We start from the raw sequence: 19,403 nt of genomic DNA, 5'->3' as shown, positions 1-19,403 counted from the left end.
GTAGCTTGGGTAACTTTGACTTGGAACCGTCCCGGAAGAACTGGGTTACAGACAACATTTAGGTTGGTACGTCTACGTGGCCAAGTCAAATTATTATCAGATCGAGTCAAGTGCATAGACGAAGCAGTCAACATCGAGCTCAGAACTCAACTGTTAAAATGAAGTGATCTCCGTTCAGCCTTTGAATGTGCTTTTCCAAAATGAACGTAGCGGAAAAAATGGGTGTACGTACGACACTAACAGGTATACGCACGGCTCCAAAATGAGTTATGAGACAATTTGGATGATTTGTCAGAGAGGGAGGTGTGTGTGATTTAAAAAATATATTCGGGTGCAAATACTGTTTGGAAGATATATTCACTGGTTGATTTTTATTGATATGAAGCGGAGATAAAGATCTGATATGAAGTGCGCAGCGAGCGCCATGGCTCTTTAGAGGTTCGTATATAAGAGCAGCTGAATGGCGAACCATTATTAGTTGTGTTGATCGACAAGCATAGCAATGGTTTCGAAAACTTTATTTGGTCTCTTGGCCGTCCTCTTCTGTGCCCAAGCCGCATTGGGACTCACCATTATCTCGAAATCCGAATGGGGTGGTGCTGCTGCCACTAGTAAAACGTCCCTGGCCAATGGCTTGTCATATGTGGTCATCCATCATACTGCTGGCAACTATTGCAGTACCAAGGCCGCTTGCAGCCAAGAATTGAGGAACATTCAGAGCTACCACCAGAAGACTTTGGGATGGGCTGATATTGGTTACAACTTCTTGATCGGCGGTGATGGCAATGTCTATGAGGGTCGTGGCTGGAATGTTATGGGTGCTCATGCTACTAATTGGAACTCCAATTCCATTGGCATCTCCTTCTTGGGTAACTACAACAACAGCAAACCCACTGCTGCCCAAATCGCTGCTGCCAAGAGTCTTTTGGCCACTGCTGTCTCTCGCGGTCAAATCAAATCCGGATACATTTTGTACGGCCATCGTCAAGTCGGATCCACCGAATGTCCCGGCACCAACTTGTGGAATGAAATTAGAACCTGGGCCAACTGGAAGGCTTAAGTAGTTGTTTAATAATTGTAAACCTATTAAAAATAAACATGTTCTTTCAAGCGTAGTGAAGTTTGACTTTTTGTGTCTGTGATAGTTTTTATAACTTTCAGAGGAGGCTTTGCAGATTTTGTTGGTTCCTTAATAACACTGTGATGACATGGCATTAACTACGAAAATCAGTGCGGCGATATAGACATCTTCATCTGCGGCCATCTGGTTGGGGCCCACAATATTTTAAAAGTTAAACTTTAAATGAGCCGCTTCCTCGGAGCTTGGTTTGCTCTCCATTTAATTACGAAATAATTACTCATATTCACACACAAAATTTTCTTCATTCGATTCCTTCTCAGAACAACGATGGAATTGCTAGCTACCATTCCGAGCAAGTGATGGCATTTAAAATGATTCAAAGCATAAATATGTAATAAAATTCTGTAATTTCTCGGAGCAAATGCGATCTTGAATGAATAGTATAATTTTGTTTGCTCTGTGATCCAAGCATCGCTTCTTGTCTGTCCACAAATTCGAATCTGGATACAAAACTAGTAACGAGCTTCTCAAAATTATTTTGTTATTATTCCTAGTTCGTGTGAGTGGGTTGATTGCTTGAATTTTCACAACCAGTAATATTGAAATAATGGGTATTGGTTGCGAGACATTTTGGTTAAGGAATTGTTAGAGCTTTCTAAGGAGGAATATCAAATATCGTATACATATTCAATACACATAGAACACTTGGCAGTCATGCCCCAAACGACTTCCCACAAGCGGGATAATTGGACAGAGATACTCAAGATTCAATTAAATATTCGTTGTGGTATTGGTTCAAAATCTTCCATGCTGCAGAGGTAGAAGGAGTAGATGTTTGTTACAGGCTTGAATTTAAACGTCAATTAAATGGCTATCACAAGAAGTAAAAAAAATAATATTTTTAAAATCCCCACCATTGGGTAAAAAACTACAAATACCAGAAAGACCGTTTGGATAATGCTGTTAAACTTTTCAAAAAACCATAAAGTGGGTGAGGCCGTTGTATGGGGGCCATACCAAAACGGGAAACTCTATCGACAAATTTATACTTAAAACCATGTGATCTACCAAATCTTATTAAATACCAAATTTGTAACAATTTCGTGAGTAAATGTGACTAGGATTATCAAAAAAGCGAATATCGGTGGGTATCGTTATATGTGCCCTATAGGAAAACGTGGACCAAAATATTCAATGTCCTGTCACCGGAGCTACATCCCATTATGAACTGCAAATACCAATTTTAAGACAAACCCGTGGGAAAATGTGGCAAAAATCATCAAAATACTGATTGTCTGGAGGTACCATTATGTGGGGGCTATACGAAAACGTTGACCTACACATACATTGTTCCGCCACCGGAGTTAGAACCCATTACAAACCACAAATACATATTTTTAGACAAATCCGTGGAAAAATGTGGCAAAAATAATCAAAATACCGAACATCGGGAAGTACCGTTATAACAAAAACCTGGACCGATATATCTCATTTTCAATTCCAACTGTTCTAGACACAATACAAATTGTTGTGCCAAATTTTGAAGCTCTACGTCAAATAATGCGGGCTGTATCGTGATTTCAACAGACAGAGGGACAGACAGCCAGACATCGTTAAATTGATTTAGATATTTAAGGATGCTACAAACGGAATGACAACGTACCGTTATATACCTTCCTTTTCAAGGTGGGGGGTAAAAAAATGAAAACACATGACGGGGGTATTTGTCAAGTTCTATAGCGACCATTCAAAAAGCTAAACGGTCATGGAGTCCAAAGTGAGAGCTAAACGTCCACAATTTCTATGGACATGAAGATTTTAGTTTTGGCGGACAGATAGAGGAGACATCGCCCGTATTTTATTGTACACAATTCTGTGTTAATACGGATTTCAGACTTTTCCGCCGACGAACTACCTCCTTTACGCATTCTTACTGTCTTTAGTGTCAATTTGCTTCGATAGGATCTTAGAACTTTTAATCCTACGTCAATTAAAGTCCCTTCGGAACTGATGTCGTCAGACACAATTTTTTTCTGGGATTCGTGTCATCCTGTCCCCTTGTTACTCGTTCAAGGAGGGATAGTAATAAATTTGTCGTTCGGCAGGTTGAAACATTAAATTAAATGGTTTCGGGTGCAATCTTTTGATTAAGAGATATATGTATTCACTAATATTATTTATTAACAGCGGGCGGAGATAAAAATCTGATAGTGTGCGGTATCACCACATTCTTATTGGGCTAACAACTTCAGTAGCCATGTCAGAGTTTCGTATATAAATGCCGTGGAACGGCGAACCATCATCAGTTGTGTTGATCGACAAGCATAGCAATGGTTTCGAAAACTTTATTTGGTCTCTTGGCCGTCCTCTTCTGTGCCCAAGCCGCATTGGGACTCACCATTATCTCGAAATCCGAATGGGGTGGTGCTGCTGCCACTAGTAAAACGTCCCTGGCCAATGGCTTGTCATATGTGGTCATCCATCATACTGCTGGCAACTATTGCAGTACCAAGGCCGCTTGCAGCCAAGAATTGAGGAACATTCAGAGCTACCACCAGAAGACTTTGGGATGGGCTGATATTGGTTACAACTTCTTGATCGGCGGTGATGGCAATGTCTATGAGGGTCGTGGCTGGAATGTTATGGGTGCTCATGCTACTAATTGGAACTCCAATTCCATTGGCATCTCCTTCTTGGGTAACTACAACAACAGCAAACCCACTGCTGCCCAAATCGCTGCTGCCAAGAGTCTTTTGGCCACTGCTGTCTCTCGCGGTCAAATCAAATCCGGATACATTTTGTACGGCCATCGTCAAGTCGGATCCACCGAATGTCCCGGCACCAACTTGTGGAATGAAATTAGAACCTGGGCCAACTGGAAGGCTTAAGTAGTTGTTTAATAATTGTAAACCTATTAAAAATAAACATGTTCTTTCAAGCGTAGTGAAGTTTGACTTTTTGTGTCTGTGATAGTTTTTATAACTTTCAGAGGAGGCTTTGCAGATTTTGTTGGTTCCTTAATAACACTGTGATGACATGGCATTAACTACGAAAATCAGTGCGGCGATATAGACATCTTCATCTGCGGCCATCTGGTTGGGGCCCACAATATTTTAAAAGTTAAACTTTAAATGAGCCGCTTCCTCGGAGCTTGGTTTGCTCTCCATTTAATTACGAAATAATTACTCATATTCACACACAAAATTTTCTTCATTCGATTCCTTCTCAGAACAACGATGGAATTGCTAGCTACCATTCCGAGCAAGTGATGGCATTTAAAATGATTCAAAGCATAAATATGTAATAAAATTCTGTAATTTCTCGGAGCAAATGCGATCTTGAATGAATAGTATAATTTTGTTTGCTCTGTGATCCAAGCATCGCTTCTTGTCTGTCCACAAATTCGAATCTGGATACAAAACTAGTAACGAGCTTCTCAAAATTATTTTGTTATTATTCCTAGTTCGTGTGAGTGGGTTGATTGCTTGAATTTTCACAACCAGTAATATTGAAATAATGGGTATTGGTTGCGAGACATTTTGGTTAAGGAATTGTTAGAGCTTTCTAAGGAGGAATATCAAATATCGTATACATATTCAATACACATAGAACACTTGGCAGTCATGCCCCAAACGACTTCCCACAAGCGGGATAATTGGACAGAGATACTCAAGATTCAATTAAATATTCGTTGTGGTATTGGTTCAAAATCTTCCATGCTGCAGAGGTAGAAGGAGTAGATGTTTGTTACAGGCTTGAATTTAAACGTCAATTAAATGGCTATCACAAGAAGTAAAAAAAATAATATTTTTAAAATCCCCACCATTGGGTAAAAAACTACAAATACCAGAAAGACCGTATATAAATGCCGTGGAACGGCGAACCATCATCAATGTATGTATATACACATCTATGTAAGGATATGGGTGAGATGGATACAGGGTGAGATGGAAAAACTGCAACCAACTTCAGCCACTCGTTCAACAGCTGTTAAAATTATTACAGTGACAGCTCATTATATTGTTTACAAGCGTACAGAATCATTTTGGTGAGAATTTTCCAGAAAAAAGTTATTCGTGATGAAATTCAAGCGTGATAGAGTGATCTCTTCATATTTGGCTGGAAAACCACAAGCGGCTATCGTTAGAGCACTCCAGCATTTAAATGTGAATAAATCTTTTCTGTCTCGTACCATCGCTCCTTACCGTGGTACCGATAGCGTAGCCCGACGTCAAAGAAATGGACGGAAGAAAACAGCAACATCAGCAGAAATGGTTCGACATGATCGAAACCCGCGTCGCAGTGGCCGAAAAATGGGTCGTGAGCTGAACATATCGCAATATTCCATCCGGCAAACATTGCAAAAAGAGCTCGGGGTAAAGCCATTGAAATTCCAAAAAGTGGAAGAACTGCAACGGAAAGAAAATAGACTCAAATGAGCTTAAGAGATGCTTCGCTTGGCCGAAAGTGGGTCAGCTGCAAATGTGCACCTTCGGTGGGCCACTAAAAGTCAAGCGCCGGCCATGGTGATGGTGGGAGTCGCCATAACAGCCGATGGTCGCTCTCCGCTCGTATTTATCGACCGTGGCATCAGAATAAATGCCGAATATTATCGCCAAAATATTCTGGAGGATGTATTAAAACTAGAATGGTTACAAAATGAGGTTCCTCGCTTCATTTCCAGCGCACAATGGCCACCAAAATCTCCGGATAACAATCCGTTGGACTATTGTGGCTGGAGCATTTTGGAAAGCAAGGTTGGCACTAAAAAATACCAAAGTGTCGATCACCTCGAGCAAGCGCTTCGCCGGGAATGGGCCAAAATACCGCAGAGCAACATTCGGGCAGCGTGTGATTTGCAGAAATCGTGGTATAGCTTTTCACTCACTTAATTGTTTCTAGTAAAAGTTGGTGGGTTATCTTTGATTTTTGTCCACTTAACGGGATGTTTGAGTTTATAGCACGATCCCGACTCTCTCTCTTTCTCGCTACATATGCTGTTTTCCCGCGAATGAAACGATTTAAAATTTTAAAGCTCTCATCGTGATACATTCAATGTCGCCCATCCAATTTAGTTAAACGTATTGACAAACTATTTCAAATTCACGCCAGGTTAACTTCGATTTGCCGTGACTTGTTCTGGTTTGCCACCTAAGACACAGACAGAGGGCGGCCGCTCGAATGTGTGAGTGTGTGTGGCGTGAAACACTCATGCACCCATCTCCAGGTGAGGGCGGAATTGCCAGCATTCTTCAAACAAAAAATGAAAGCAAAGCCACGCCAAGCGAAACCAAACGAAACGAAAAGGTTGAATAGAAAATTCGTGTTTCTTTCTGTTGGCATAACAATATTAGCGACAGCATTCAATTGAGTTGTGTTGTCATACACAATTGGAAACGCACAATGGCGAACTGCAGACGAACATATGCCACTTGCAACGTCATGTTGCAATGGACCGGATGTGAAGACAACACACAGACACACACTACACCATTTCATATGCAATTTGTAGGATTCGTATTGAAAATTCCATTATATTCATTTCGATATCCTATTTGAGCTGGCATAGCGCTTTTAAATGTCAATGTCAGTTTCCGACAGTTTCTTTTCATCTTGGTTTCGATTTATATGCGTTCATTTGCTCATAAACATGCTGAGAGGCATAGGGTATCCTTAAAGACGATCTCGTCCGACATTGATTTTAAATTCGAATCTCAAACGTCGAATTACAAAAAAAAAAACAGTTCAAAACATTAGTAATTTTAATGGCGACGGCAAAAAATGTCCCAAAATACCGCCACACGTCGGTCGGTTCAGATTCGATACAAGCTACATGCCTCTCAAGCGAGCAGGGTGCCAATTTCATAACCCTATACTTAGCCCATGTCAGTTACTTTCCATTTTTGTTTGGCCTGACTTGCGAATAACCGCAAGGATGCTTATCGCTGCTGATTTCCCGTTGTTTCTCACAGTGGAGAGTGCTTTACAAAAAGTTGAGATGTAATTAGCAAAGATAAAGCTAAAAATAACTATTTACTAGGTAGGTATTTGTATTAGAATCGGATAACGAAAGGATGAGAGAAAGAGGGAGAGCGCGCTGAAAAATCATGGGACAGACAAAAGCAAATGGTTGGATTTTATTGATGGCAAGGGCTGGTCACATTCCTAAATAATATGTATATCGATAAACAAGAACGGACAGCGATTAACAGAACATACCATAAGGACTGAAATGAGCGGCTGAGCTAGAACTATAAACCAAATAAAGAGCAAGTAAAAGAGAGACTGACAGACCGACTGAACTATGGAAACGAAATATTTCATTGAAAGAATCTAAAGTAAGAAAATATGACCTTAAAATTGAACTTACTCGCCTGTAAGGTCTAGGAAACATGTGTCTTGTTAATAATAGAAAAGTAAGCAAAAAATGGACTGATGAAGCATCAAATCCATTGGCAACAACGAAATTGTAATAAAGGTAACCTCGCACAGTTAATTGTTCAAATCTTTTCGAAATCACTTCGTTTAAATTTGAAAATATTGGAGCAAGTTTTCTGTGTATAAGGCTATTTCCAAAAAAAAAACTACACAATCTTATTCGAAATTAGGGCGCATTAAATAAGTGTACCATGCCCTCAACACTCTGAATAGCCAACCCTACCAAATGTGAATCTCTGAAAAAAGAGAGAAAACAAAGGATAATTACGACACAGTTTCTTTGTAATTTCACTGGTTGGCCGTTTTGTTAGCGGGACATAAAATACAGTGATAAACGTTAAAATAGTTGCACACATTTACACTCACATCTGCTTGCAACGTCACGAAATGCAGAGAACGATACAAATGAAAAGACACAGACTTCGCCGAAACAACAAAGAAAAAAAAATAGGAAATAGGAAACATAAAGTGGAACAAGTTGGTAATCCTATTGCCACTGTCCCACTTTTTAAGTCCGAGTATTTACTCAGCCACTTAATTGGTTAATTACAGCAACGACATCGACAAGAACCTTAGAAAAGAAATAAAACCCTTCATTCTGAAGTAAATGTGGAGCGTTGAAAAATTAACTTCTTTTGCTGGAAGCAGAGGAAGAAGATAATCACAAGATACCATCTTTCAAATCCAACGATTTTCCAATTTCATAGAAAAAGAAAAGAGCCAAACTTATGGGTACAGCAAAAGGACCAGCAGGGAAAACACAAAAGAGAAGCGGGGAACGTTCGTACCCATCATAAATATGACAATCGAATTTAAATTTAAACCGATATCAACTGATCTGCAATCGGATGGTACATATGTATTGGAGCTTTATTTTAATCTGAACCGATTTTGACAGACTCTTACTCTTAATTCAGTTGTGTGGAATCGTCGAAAGCTATAACCTAAACTGAATCGTTGATAACAATAATAAGCTACAGTGTGTTGTTTGTCGGGTTTAAAAAGCTGTATTGGCGCGACGAATAAAAGAAACACTCCGGCAACGGCAACAATTAAATCGAATGAAGTGCGGGGAGAATGAAGCAAGATGAGGGGATGGAATGCATAAAAAGTAAAACCCATGTACCCCTTTTTCTCGCTTTTCCATCAGTGGTCGCCAACATCAATCCAACGGTTATTAGAAAACCAAAGATACATTTTGAATCAGTAGTCATCCGGAAATGTACCTACAAATAGTCCAGAACTCAAGTAAGGAATCATGTCTTCGTTTTAGAACATCTTTTAAATGGTTGTATTTTTTTTTAGAAAAATGCATTACATCTCTTGGAACGCCAAACAGATACATGTCGCCCCGAAATGCTAACGATGGCAAAGAATTCAAAATTATATTTTCCCGTATGTATGTAGGTATGTGTTTTTGTGCAGTTTTCTCTTAAGTATTTTCGCATGTAAGGAAAAGGAGGGCAAGGATGTTTCCAGCAACTTTTCTCTCCGATTTTATATTTGACATTTGAATAAATTTTCAGCTCATTTAACAACGAATAGTAAAAGCGTTGATAGCGCCATCGTAGTACAATCCAAACTACAATCGTTGCCGTTGCCATTGCCATTTCCTAGACAACTGTACGTCCCTCCGCCCCTGCGCCAGTAGACATCGTCACCATTTCCTTCTGTTCAAAATATCTGTGTATGTAATTTCAGTGGCTTGCAGGCGAAAGCGAGTCTTGGTGCAAGAGCTGGGATAGAGGCACAGCACTTAAAAAGCAACTCTTAGATATTTAGCAATCATTTGCGCCAGCATATAGTGGGTTTGATTGCGGGTCTTGTTGCATGCGAACCAGCCAGCCAGTCAGCAAGCACCCACCCCCAAATGTGGAACCTTAAGAAGAGTAATGTTTCCAAATCTGATTTTTTTTCACCCCACTTTGGGTGGGTTCGTTTCGTTTTTTGGTGCTTCCAAAACATGCAATGATGTTTAATGCCCGTCGTAATGGGGAAATCCTCAGCTCCTCTTCCTCGTGGCAAAGCATGCCGATGCCTCCAGTAGATGCACTGCTGGTAGTGGTTGTTGAGTTTCTTGCTGTTCTCAGCTCTAAACGTTATAAATGTTAATGATGTTGTCAGTTTAATGAGCTCATCTGGGTCTGCTCCGGTGCCAACGCTGATGTCGTTGTTGCAAACAACAGCGGTGGCTGTGATTTCCGACATAAGTGAACTTTTAAATGCAGATAAATTGAGTTTTTCTCCTGCACAGCTTCAACGCGATTATTTTCCTTTCATGAATTCTAAAGTAAAAAAAAAAAAACATTTTTCCATGACGAGTTGGACAGGACTAATGTCTTCCTTGAATCTGTGTGCTGGTGTGATTTACATTCGAATGATGGAGTACCGAAAAGGAAGCTGAGGCAAAACGTAATCAATGACGACGCTTGAAGAAATACTCAGAACACAGCGTGACAAGATACGCGGTGTGACCCGTTGATATCCCATTATAAGGAGATCGATATATATGTACATATATATCGTAGTATCGTACATTCTCCCATTTTTCGGCAACACCAAGTCTGTTGTCCTTATCATTCAATGACGCACAAACTGTCACGCGCCATCTACAATTATAATTTTTGAAGAGCTAAATCCTAAAATAACTCTTTATTTATTTGTTTATTTACTTATTTGTTTCTGATACTTGAGTTTGATTTGTTTCGCTCCATGGAATGACAGAAACAGCTGCAAAAACTAGAAACAAAAGTACAAAACGAAACGAAATCAAAGCATAACGAATCGAAAACAAAACAGAGGAGCCTTATCATGATTTATGAGGTCACTCATCGTGATTTATGAGGTCACTTTTATTGATAAAGGCCGGGCGGTTGAACCTACAACTAGCTTTATGACCCACACAATTTTGGAGGCTCTCATGATCTTTTTCGTTGGTCTGGTTGTTTGTTACGATTCAAAATGGCTTAATTCTTAAAATATTTATAACTCCAAGTAGTTATCTACCTACTTAGTTTTGTTAATAAAATATTCCCATTTTGCAGTGCGAAAAGAATACAAACAATTCTTAAATGAAGAGAACATAAGTGTTTTTTATGACCTTCCCCAGTGCACTCTCACCGAAAACCCTTTAGCTAACTTTCATGACCAGGGACGTACACTGAAATATCCACGAGATATTTAAGGGGCAATGCTTTATGGCATATCAAAAGAAAAAAAACTGCAAATGTCTTTTCTATACAGAGATGGGCATAATGCACTGCATTTTTAGTGCACTAATAATTTCACTATCACTGTTCATTTAGTGGTAGTGCAGTTTTTAATTCCACTACCCCTAAGGGGTTAGTGGTAGTGAAAAATAAATTGCACTACCACTAACCCTTTAGTGATATTTAAAAAAAAATCGCACTACCACTAAATTTTAGTGGTAGTGAAATTTCAATAGCACTACCACTAAATTTAGTGGTATTTAAAGTGCACTAAAAATTTAGTGCAATATGCCCAACCCTGTTTCTATATTGGTCTATACTTTGTGAGAAATTTCTCCCAATAGGTGTTGGCATACTCTCAGTAACTTGGCTGTCAAAAGCGCTCTTTCCAGTTGCACTCTTTTACTGGACTTTCGGGTTATCGAAAACAGTTACATAAAAAGTACTACAAACCAAACCTGGTATTCGCACAAGGATATTCTTATAGAGAAGAAAAGAGCGTTGCCACATCAATGATGCAGTCTGTGGTTGTGTTCAATGGATCATTCGAGAATACAAAAGCACAGCAGACTTAGCAAGACAATGCACATAGCCCTTAGCTAATCCCCCATCCTACAAATGTCCAGACAATATTTTAGAAAAAATCCTACACAGAGAAGAATATTCTTAACCCTCACATTTCCCAACTATAAACTCCAATTCAGTATACTAAATTGGAATATAATGGTATTTTAGTCAACAAGAGGCTCTAACGCATCCACTAGTCGAACGACCTACTCTCTACAGATATAAACACTCATGGACTGGTGACAACATGGGCCATTAACTTCCTGAACATAGAAGTAGCTTGGGTAACTTTGACTTGGAACCGTCCCGGAAGAACTGGGTTACAGACAACATTTAGGTTGGTACGTCTACGTGGCCAAGTCAAATTATTATCAGATCGAGTCAAGTGCATAGACGAAGCAGTCAACATCGAGCTCAGAACTCAACTGTTAAAATGAAGTGATCTCCGTTCAGCCTTTGAATGTGCTTTTCCAAAATGAACGTAGCGGAAAAAATGGGTGTACGTACGACACTAACAGGTATACGCACGGCTCCAAAATGAGTTATGAGACAATTTGGATGATTTGTCAGAGAGGGAGGTGTGTGTGATTTAAAAAATATATTCGGGTGCAAATACTGTTTGGAAGATATATTCACTGGTTGATTTTTATTGATATGAAGCGGAGATAAAGATCTGATATGAAGTGCGCAGCGAGCGCCATGGCTCTTTAGAGGTTCGTATATAAGAGCAGCTGAATGGCGAACCATTATTAGTTGTGTTGATCGACAAGCATAGCAATGGTTTCGAAAACTTTATTTGGTCTCTTGGCCGTCCTCTTCTGTGCCCAAGCCGCATTGGGACTCACCATTATCTCGAAATCCGAATGGGGTGGTGCTGCTGCCACTAGTAAAACGTCCCTGGCCAATGGCTTGTCATATGTGGTCATCCATCATACTGCTGGCAACTATTGCAGTACCAAGGCCGCTTGCAGCCAAGAATTGAGGAACATTCAGAGCTACCACCAGAAGACTTTGGGATGGGCTGATATTGGTTACAACTTCTTGATCGGCGGTGATGGCAATGTCTATGAGGGTCGTGGCTGGAATGTTATGGGTGCTCATGCTACTAATTGGAACTCCAATTCCATTGGCATCTCCTTCTTGGGTAACTACAACAACAGCAAACCCACTGCTGCCCAAATCGCTGCTGCCAAGAGTCTTTTGGCCACTGCTGTCTCTCGCGGTCAAATCAAATCCGGATACATTTTGTACGGCCATCGTCAAGTCGGATCCACCGAATGTCCCGGCACCAACTTGTGGAATGAAATTAGAACCTGGGCCAACTGGAAGGCTTAAGTAGTTGTTTAATAATTGTAAACCTATTAAAAATAAACATGTTCTTTCAAGCGTAGTGAAGTTTGACTTTTTGTGTCTGTGATAGTTTTTATAACTTTCAGAGGAGGCTTTGCAGATTTTGTTGGTTCCTTAATAACACTGTGATGACATGGCATTAACTACGAAAATCAGTGCGGCGATATAGACATCTTCATCTGCGGCCATCTGGTTGGGGCCCACAATATTTTAAAAGTTAAACTTTAAATGAGCCGCTTCCTCGGAGCTTGGTTTGCTCTCCATTTAATTACGAAATAATTACTCATATTCACACACAAAATTTTCTTCATTCGATTCCTTCTCAGAACAACGATGGAATTGCTAGCTACCATTCCGAGCAAGTGATGGCATTTAAAATGATTCAAAGCATAAATATGTAATAAAATTCTGTAATTTCTCGGAGCAAATGCGATCTTGAATGAATAGTATAATTTTGTTTGCTCTGTGATCCAAGCATCGCTTCTTGTCTGTCCACAAATTCGAATCTGGATACAAAACTAGTAACGAGCTTCTCAAAATTATTTTGTTATTATTCCTAGTTCGTGTGAGTGGGTTGATTGCTTGAATTTTCACAACCAGTAATATTGAAATAATGGGTATTGGTTGCGAGACATTTTGGTTAAGGAATTGTTAGAGCTTTCTAAGGAGGAATATCAAATATCGTATACATATTCAATACACATAGAACACTTGGCAGTCATGCCCCAAACGACTTCCCACAAGCGGGATAATTGGACAGAGATACTCAAGATTCAATTAAATATTCGTTGTGGTATTGGTTCAAAATCTTCCATGCTGCAGAGGTAGAAGGAGTAGATGTTTGTTACAGGCTTGAATTTAAACGTCAATTAAATGGCTATCACAAGAAGTAAAAAAAATAATATTTTTAAAATCCCCACCATTGGGTAAAAAACTACAAATACCAGAAAGACCGTTTGGATAATGCTGTTAAACTTTTCAAAAAACCATAAAGTGGGTGAGGCCGTTGTATGGGGGCCATACCAAAACGGGAAACTCTATCGACAAATTTATACTTAAAACCATGTGATCTACCAAATCTTATTAAATACCAAATTTGTAACAATTTCGTGAGTAAATGTGACTAGGATTATCAAAAAAGCGAATATCGGTGGGTATCGTTATATGTGCCCTATAGGAAAACGTGGACCAAAATATTCAATGTCCTGTCACCGGAGCTACATCCCATTATGAACTGCAAATACCAATTTTAAGACAAACCCGTGGGAAAATGTGGCAAAAATCATCAAAATACTGATTGTCTGGAGGTACCATTATGTGGGGGCTATACGAAAACGTTGACCTACACATACATTGTTCCGCCACCGGAGTTAGAACCCATTACAAACCACAAATACATATTTTTAGACAAATCCGTGGAAAAATGTGGCAAAAATAATCAAAATACCGAACATCGGGAAGTACCGTTATAACAAAAACCTGGACCGATATATCTCATTTTCAATTCCAACTGTTCTAGACACAATACAAATTGTTGTGCCAAATTTTGAAGCTCTACGTCAAATAATGCGGGCTGTATCGTGATTTCAACAGACAGAGGGACAGACAGCCAGACATCGTTAAATTGATTTAGATATTTAAGGATGCTACAAACGGAATGACAACGTACCGTTATATACCTTCCTTTTCAAGGTGGGGGGTAAAAAAATGAAAACACATGACGGGGGTATTTGTCAAGTTCTATAGCGACCATTCAAAAAGCTAAACGGTCATGGAGTCCAAAGTGAGAGCTAAACGTCCACAATTTCTATGGACATGAAGATTTTAGTTTTGGCGGACAGATAGAGGAGACATCGCCCGTATTTTATTGTACACAATTCTGTGTTAATACGGATTTCAGACTTTTCCGCCGACGAACTACCTCCTTTACGCATTCTTACTGTCTTTAGTGTCAATTTGCTTCGATAGGATCTTAGAACTTTTAATCCTACGTCAATTAAAGTCCCTTCGGAACTGATGTCGTCAGACACAATTTTTTTCTGGGATTCGTGTCATCCTGTCCCCTTGTTACTCGTTCAAGGAGGGATAGTAATAAATTTGTCGTTCGGCAGGTTGAAACATTAAATTAAATGGTTTCGGGTGCAATCTTTTGATTAAGAGATATATGTATTCACTAATATTATTTATTAACAGCGGGCGGAGATAAAAATCTGATAGTGTGCGGTATCACCACATTCTTATTGGGCTAACAACTTCAGTAGCCATGTCAGAGTTTCGTATATAAATGCCGTGGAACGGCGAACCATCATCAGTTGTGTTAATCGACAAGCATAGCAATGGTTTCGAAAACTTTGTTTGGTCTCTTGGCCGTCCTCTTCTGTGCCCAAGCCGCATTGGGACTCACCATTATCTCGAAATCCGAATGGGGTGGTGCTGCTGCCACTAGTAAAACGTCCTTGGCCAATGGCTTGTCATATGTGGTCATCCATCACACTGCTGGCAACTATTGCAGTACCAAGGCCGCTTGCAGCCAAGAATTGAGGAACATTCAGAGCTACCACCAGAAGACTTTGGGATGGGCTGATATTGGTTACAACTTCTTGATCGGCGGTGATGGCAATGTCTATGAGGGTCGTGGCTGGAATGTTATGGGTGCTCATGCTACTAATTGGAACTCCAATTCCATTGGCATCTCCTTCTTGGGTAACTACAACAACAGCAAACCCACTGCTGCCCAAATCGCTGCTGCCAAGAGTCTTTTGGCCACTGCTGTCTCTCGCGGTCAAATCAAATCCGGCTACATTTTGTACGGCCATCGTCAAGTCGGATCCACCGAATGTCCCGGCACCAACTTGTGGAATGAAATTAGAACCTGGGCCAACTGGAAGGCTTAATTTGTCCATAAATGTTTGTTATACATTAAAAAAAAAAATCAATAAAATTTTCTGAGCTATAAAGAGTATGTCTGTATTGTAGTTTGAAACACAGAACCTATTTAAGGACTATATGTATGTAATGTCCTTTTCTCGTGTTTTCCAACGTGTGATCTTCTCCATTGCCAGACAAATTCTTGCATTGTATAGGGACCCACTAACCCCACTAACTCGTTTTGGTCCAAGCGTTGCCAATTTCAATTTGTTGCAATGAAAACGGAGGTAAAATGTTGTCGTCCCCAATTGGGAACGCGAGACATATTTGGGCGAGGAATTTATGTTTTGATTGAAAGAAATGCATGTCGATACAAAAGTTTTCCACACGATTTGCTTGTTTTTGGTTAAATCGACAAATTTCTGATTTTTTTTCCTTTATAAAAGATTTCATTCCACTGTTCCCTAGTGCTAGAATTGAGCCTCTGGTTTGATCCTCGCAGCGACATATCTTCGCTACAGGGCCTTGTAAAATATTATCAATGCTACTTAAAATCCCATCCTGTACCTTTGGCGCGAAAGTTCAGTGGTGGAGGGTCATCTTAGGTAATGTCGAGAAAAAAGTAGATCCTTGAAACGACTTTGTGTCTGACTTACTGACAGGTAAAGAGAATTCAGAGAATTTTCGGCAGACGATAAGTTTTAGGGTGGGGAGAAGTCAGCCGATGACTTAAGCCAGTCGAATAAGCGCTTTATGTATTCCCACCTTTAAAACTTGAAAGCGTCATAAGCCTGCGTGAAACGACATAAACTCTAAAAATATTTTTAGAACAAAGTTTGGAATGTTTAAAGGACGATGTTTAAACATTTTTCCCAAATCAACAGCAAAAGATCTAATGGATCTTCGTCTCAGCGATTCCGCTTGAGTTGAATATTTTTCATTTCTGCTCTTTTTGAATCTCTACAACTGATGATTTTAAGTACATCCTATACAAATCCTCCCACACCTCGCATCTTTGATTATATTAATCTAAAATCTGATTCTGAAAATTACCCTTAAAATAAAAAAAGTTTTCCAATTTATGATCAAAATCCGAATATTTTTATTGTTTCAAATGATTGCAATAACAAAGCGAACCACTTAAGCCTTCCAGTTGGCCCAGGTTCTAATTTCATTCCACAAGTTGGTGCCGGGACATTCGGTGGATCCGACTTGACGATGGCCGTACAAAATGTATCCGGATTTGATTTGACCGCGAGAGACAGCAGTGGCCAAAAGACTCTTGGCAGCAGCGATTTGGGCAGCAGTGGGTTTGCTGTTGTTGTAGTTACCCAAGAAGGAGATGCCAATGGAATTGGAGTTCCAATTAGTAGCATGAGCACCCATAACATTCCAGCCACGACCCTCATAGACATTGCCATCACCGCCGATCAAGAAGTTGTAACCAATATCAGCCCATCCCAAAGTCTTCTGGTGGTAGCTCTGAATGTTCCTCAATTCTTGGCTGCAAGCGGCCTTGGTACTGCAATAGTTGCCAGCAGTGTGATGGATGACCACATATGACAAGCCATTGGCCAAGGACGTTTTACTAGTGGCAGCAGCACCACCCCATTCGGATTTCGAGATGATGGTGAGACCCAATGCGGCTTGGGCACAGAAGAGGACGGCCAAGAGATCAAACAAAGTTTTCGAAACCATTGCTATGCTTGTCGATTAACACAACTGATGATGGTTCGCCGTTCCACGGCATTTATATACGAAACTCTGACATGGCTACTGAAGTTGTTAGCCCAATAAGAATGTGGTGATACCGCACACTATCAGATTTTTATCTCCGCCCGCTGTTAATAAATAATATTAGTGAATACATATATCTCTTAATCAAAAGATTGCACCCGAAACCATTTAATTTAATGTTTCAACCTGCCGAACGACAAATTTATTACTATCCCTCCTTGAACGAGTAACAAGGGGACAGGATGACACGAATCCCAGAAAAAAATTGTGTCTGACGACATCAGTTCCGAAGGGACTTTAATTGACGTAGGATTAAAAGTTCTAAGATCCTATCGAAGCAAATTGACACTAAAGACAGTAAGAATGCGTAAAGGAGGTAGTTCGTCGGCGGAAAAGTCTGAAATCCGTATTAACACAGAATTGTGTACAATAAAATACGGGCGATGTCTCCTCTATCTGTCCGCCAAAACTAAAATCTTCATGTCCATAGAAATTGTGGACGTTTAGCTCTCACTTTGGACTCCATGACCGTTTAGCTTTTTGAATGGTCGCTATAGAACTTGACAAATACCCCCGTCATGTGTTTTCATTTTTTTACCCCCCACCTTGAAAAGGAAGGTATATAACGGTACGTTGTCATTCCGTTTGTAGCATCCTTAAATATCTAAATCAATTTAACGATGTCTGGCTGTCTGTCCCTCTGTCTGTTGAAATCACGATACAGCCCGCATTATTTGACGTAGAGCTTCAAAATTTGGCACAACAATTTGTATTGTGTCTAGAACAGTTGGAATTGAAAATGAGATATATCGGTCCAGGTTTTTGTTATAACGGTACTTCCCGATGTTCGGTATTTTGATTATTTTTGCCACATTTTTCCACGGATTTGTCTAAAAATATGTATTTGTGGTTTGTAATGGGTTCTAACTCCGGTGGCGGAACAATGTATGTGTAGGTCAACGTTTTCGTATAGCCCCCACATAATGGTACCTCCAGACAATCAGTATTTTGATGATTTTTGCCACATTTTCCCACGGGTTTGTCTTAAAATTGGTATTTGCAGTTCATAATGGGATGTAGCTCCGGTGACAGGACATTGAATATTTTGGTCCACGTTTTCCTATAGGGCACATATAACGATACCCACCGATATTCGCTTTTTTGATAATCCTAGTCACATTTACTCACGAAATTGTTACAAATTTGGTATTTAATAAGATTTGGTAGATCACATGGTTTTAAGTATAAATTTGTCGATAGAGTTTCCCGTTTTGGTATGGCCCCCATACAACGGCCTCACCCACTTTATGGTTTTTTGAAAAGTTTAACAGCATTATCCAAACGGTCTTTCTGGTATTTGTAGTTTTTTACCCAATGGTGGGGATTTTAAAAATATTATTTTTTTTACTTCTTGTGATAGCCATTTAATTGACGTTTAAATTCAAGCCTGTAACAAACATCTACTCCTTCTACCTCTGCAGCATGGAAGATTTTGAACCAATACCACAACGAATATTTAATTGAATCTTGAGTATCTCTGTCCAATTATCCCGCTTGTGGGAAGTCGTTTGGGGCATGACTGCCAAGTGTTCTATGTGTATTGAATATGTATACGATATTTGATATTCCTCCTTAGAAAGCTCTAACAATTCCTTAACCAAAATGTCTCGCAACCAATACCCATTATTTCAATATTACTGGTTGTGAAAATTCAAGCAATCAACCCACTCACACGAACTAGGAATAATAACAAAATAATTTTGAGAAGCTCGTTACTAGTTTTGTATCCAGATTCGAATTTGTGGACAGACAAGAAGCGATGCTTGGATCACAGAGCAAACAAAATTATACTATTCATTCAAGATCGCATTTGCTCCGAGAAATTACAGAATTTTATTACATATTTATGCTTTGAATCATTTTAAATGCCATCACTTGCTCGGAATGGTAGCTAGCAATTCCATCGTTGTTCTGAGAAGGAATCGAATGAAGAAAATTTTGTGTGTGAATATGAGTAATTATTTCGTAATTAAATGGAGAGCAAACCAAGCTCCGAGGAAGCGGCTCATTTAAAGTTTAACTTTTAAAATATTGTGGGCCCCAACCAGATGGCCGCAGATGAAGATATAGCGCACTGATTTTCGTAGTTAATG

General features: G+C 39.6%; 5 protein-coding genes across 5 annotated transcripts; 4 read left to right on the top strand and 1 right to left on the bottom strand.

The window, feature by feature from the left end:
* Window positions 1–466: 466 nt before the first annotated feature.
* LOC131802930 (peptidoglycan-recognition protein SC2-like) lies at window positions 467–1,115 on the top strand. Its single transcript, XM_059123716.1, has one exon. It carries the CDS (start codon window positions 503–505, stop codon window positions 1,058–1,060), a length of 558 nt encoding a protein of 185 aa, XP_058979699.1. The 5' UTR covers window positions 467–502; the 3' UTR covers window positions 1,061–1,115.
* Window positions 1,116–3,376: 2,261 nt separating this feature from the next.
* LOC131802929 (peptidoglycan-recognition protein SC2-like) lies at window positions 3,377–4,024 on the top strand. Its single transcript, XM_059123715.1, has one exon. The coding sequence runs from the start codon at window positions 3,412–3,414 to the stop codon at window positions 3,967–3,969; it is 558 nt and encodes a 185-aa protein (XP_058979698.1). The 5' UTR covers window positions 3,377–3,411; the 3' UTR covers window positions 3,970–4,024.
* An 8,012-nt stretch (window positions 4,025–12,036) lies between these two features.
* On the top strand, window positions 12,037–12,685 carry LOC131800321 (peptidoglycan-recognition protein SC2-like). The gene has a single exon (XM_059123713.1). It carries the CDS (start codon window positions 12,073–12,075, stop codon window positions 12,628–12,630), a length of 558 nt encoding a protein of 185 aa, XP_058979696.1. The 5' UTR covers window positions 12,037–12,072; the 3' UTR covers window positions 12,631–12,685.
* Window positions 12,686–14,966: 2,281 nt separating this feature from the next.
* LOC131802928 (peptidoglycan-recognition protein SC2-like) lies at window positions 14,967–15,607 on the top strand. Its single transcript, XM_059123714.1, has one exon. The coding sequence runs from the start codon at window positions 14,982–14,984 to the stop codon at window positions 15,537–15,539; it is 558 nt and encodes a 185-aa protein (XP_058979697.1). The 5' UTR covers window positions 14,967–14,981; the 3' UTR covers window positions 15,540–15,607.
* Window positions 15,608–16,591: 984 nt separating this feature from the next.
* On the bottom strand, window positions 16,592–17,249 carry LOC131802925 (peptidoglycan-recognition protein SC2-like). The gene has a single exon (XM_059123709.1). The coding sequence runs from the start codon at window positions 17,209–17,211 to the stop codon at window positions 16,654–16,656; it is 558 nt and encodes a 185-aa protein (XP_058979692.1). The 5' UTR covers window positions 17,212–17,249; the 3' UTR covers window positions 16,592–16,653.
* Between the last annotated feature and the right edge of the window lie 2,154 nt (window positions 17,250–19,403).

Source organism: Musca domestica, unplaced genomic scaffold (assembly GCF_030504385.1).
Source record: "Musca domestica strain aabys unplaced genomic scaffold, Musca_domestica.polishedcontigs.V.1.1 25, whole genome shotgun sequence".
NCBI lineage: Eukaryota > Metazoa > Arthropoda > Insecta > Diptera > Muscidae > Musca > Musca domestica.
Note: the sequence above shows the minus strand (reverse complement) of the source record. Positions and strands in the feature narration are given on the sequence as shown.

Coding starts and splice junctions, on each gene's coding strand:
- LOC131802930 (XM_059123716.1), top strand. CDS start 503: ATGGTTTCGAAAACTTTATTTGGTCTCTTGGCCGTCCTCTTCTGTGCC.
- LOC131802929 (XM_059123715.1), top strand. CDS start 3,412: ATGGTTTCGAAAACTTTATTTGGTCTCTTGGCCGTCCTCTTCTGTGCC.
- LOC131800321 (XM_059123713.1), top strand. CDS start 12,073: ATGGTTTCGAAAACTTTATTTGGTCTCTTGGCCGTCCTCTTCTGTGCC.
- LOC131802928 (XM_059123714.1), top strand. CDS start 14,982: ATGGTTTCGAAAACTTTGTTTGGTCTCTTGGCCGTCCTCTTCTGTGCC.
- LOC131802925 (XM_059123709.1), bottom strand. CDS start 17,211: ATGGTTTCGAAAACTTTGTTTGATCTCTTGGCCGTCCTCTTCTGTGCC.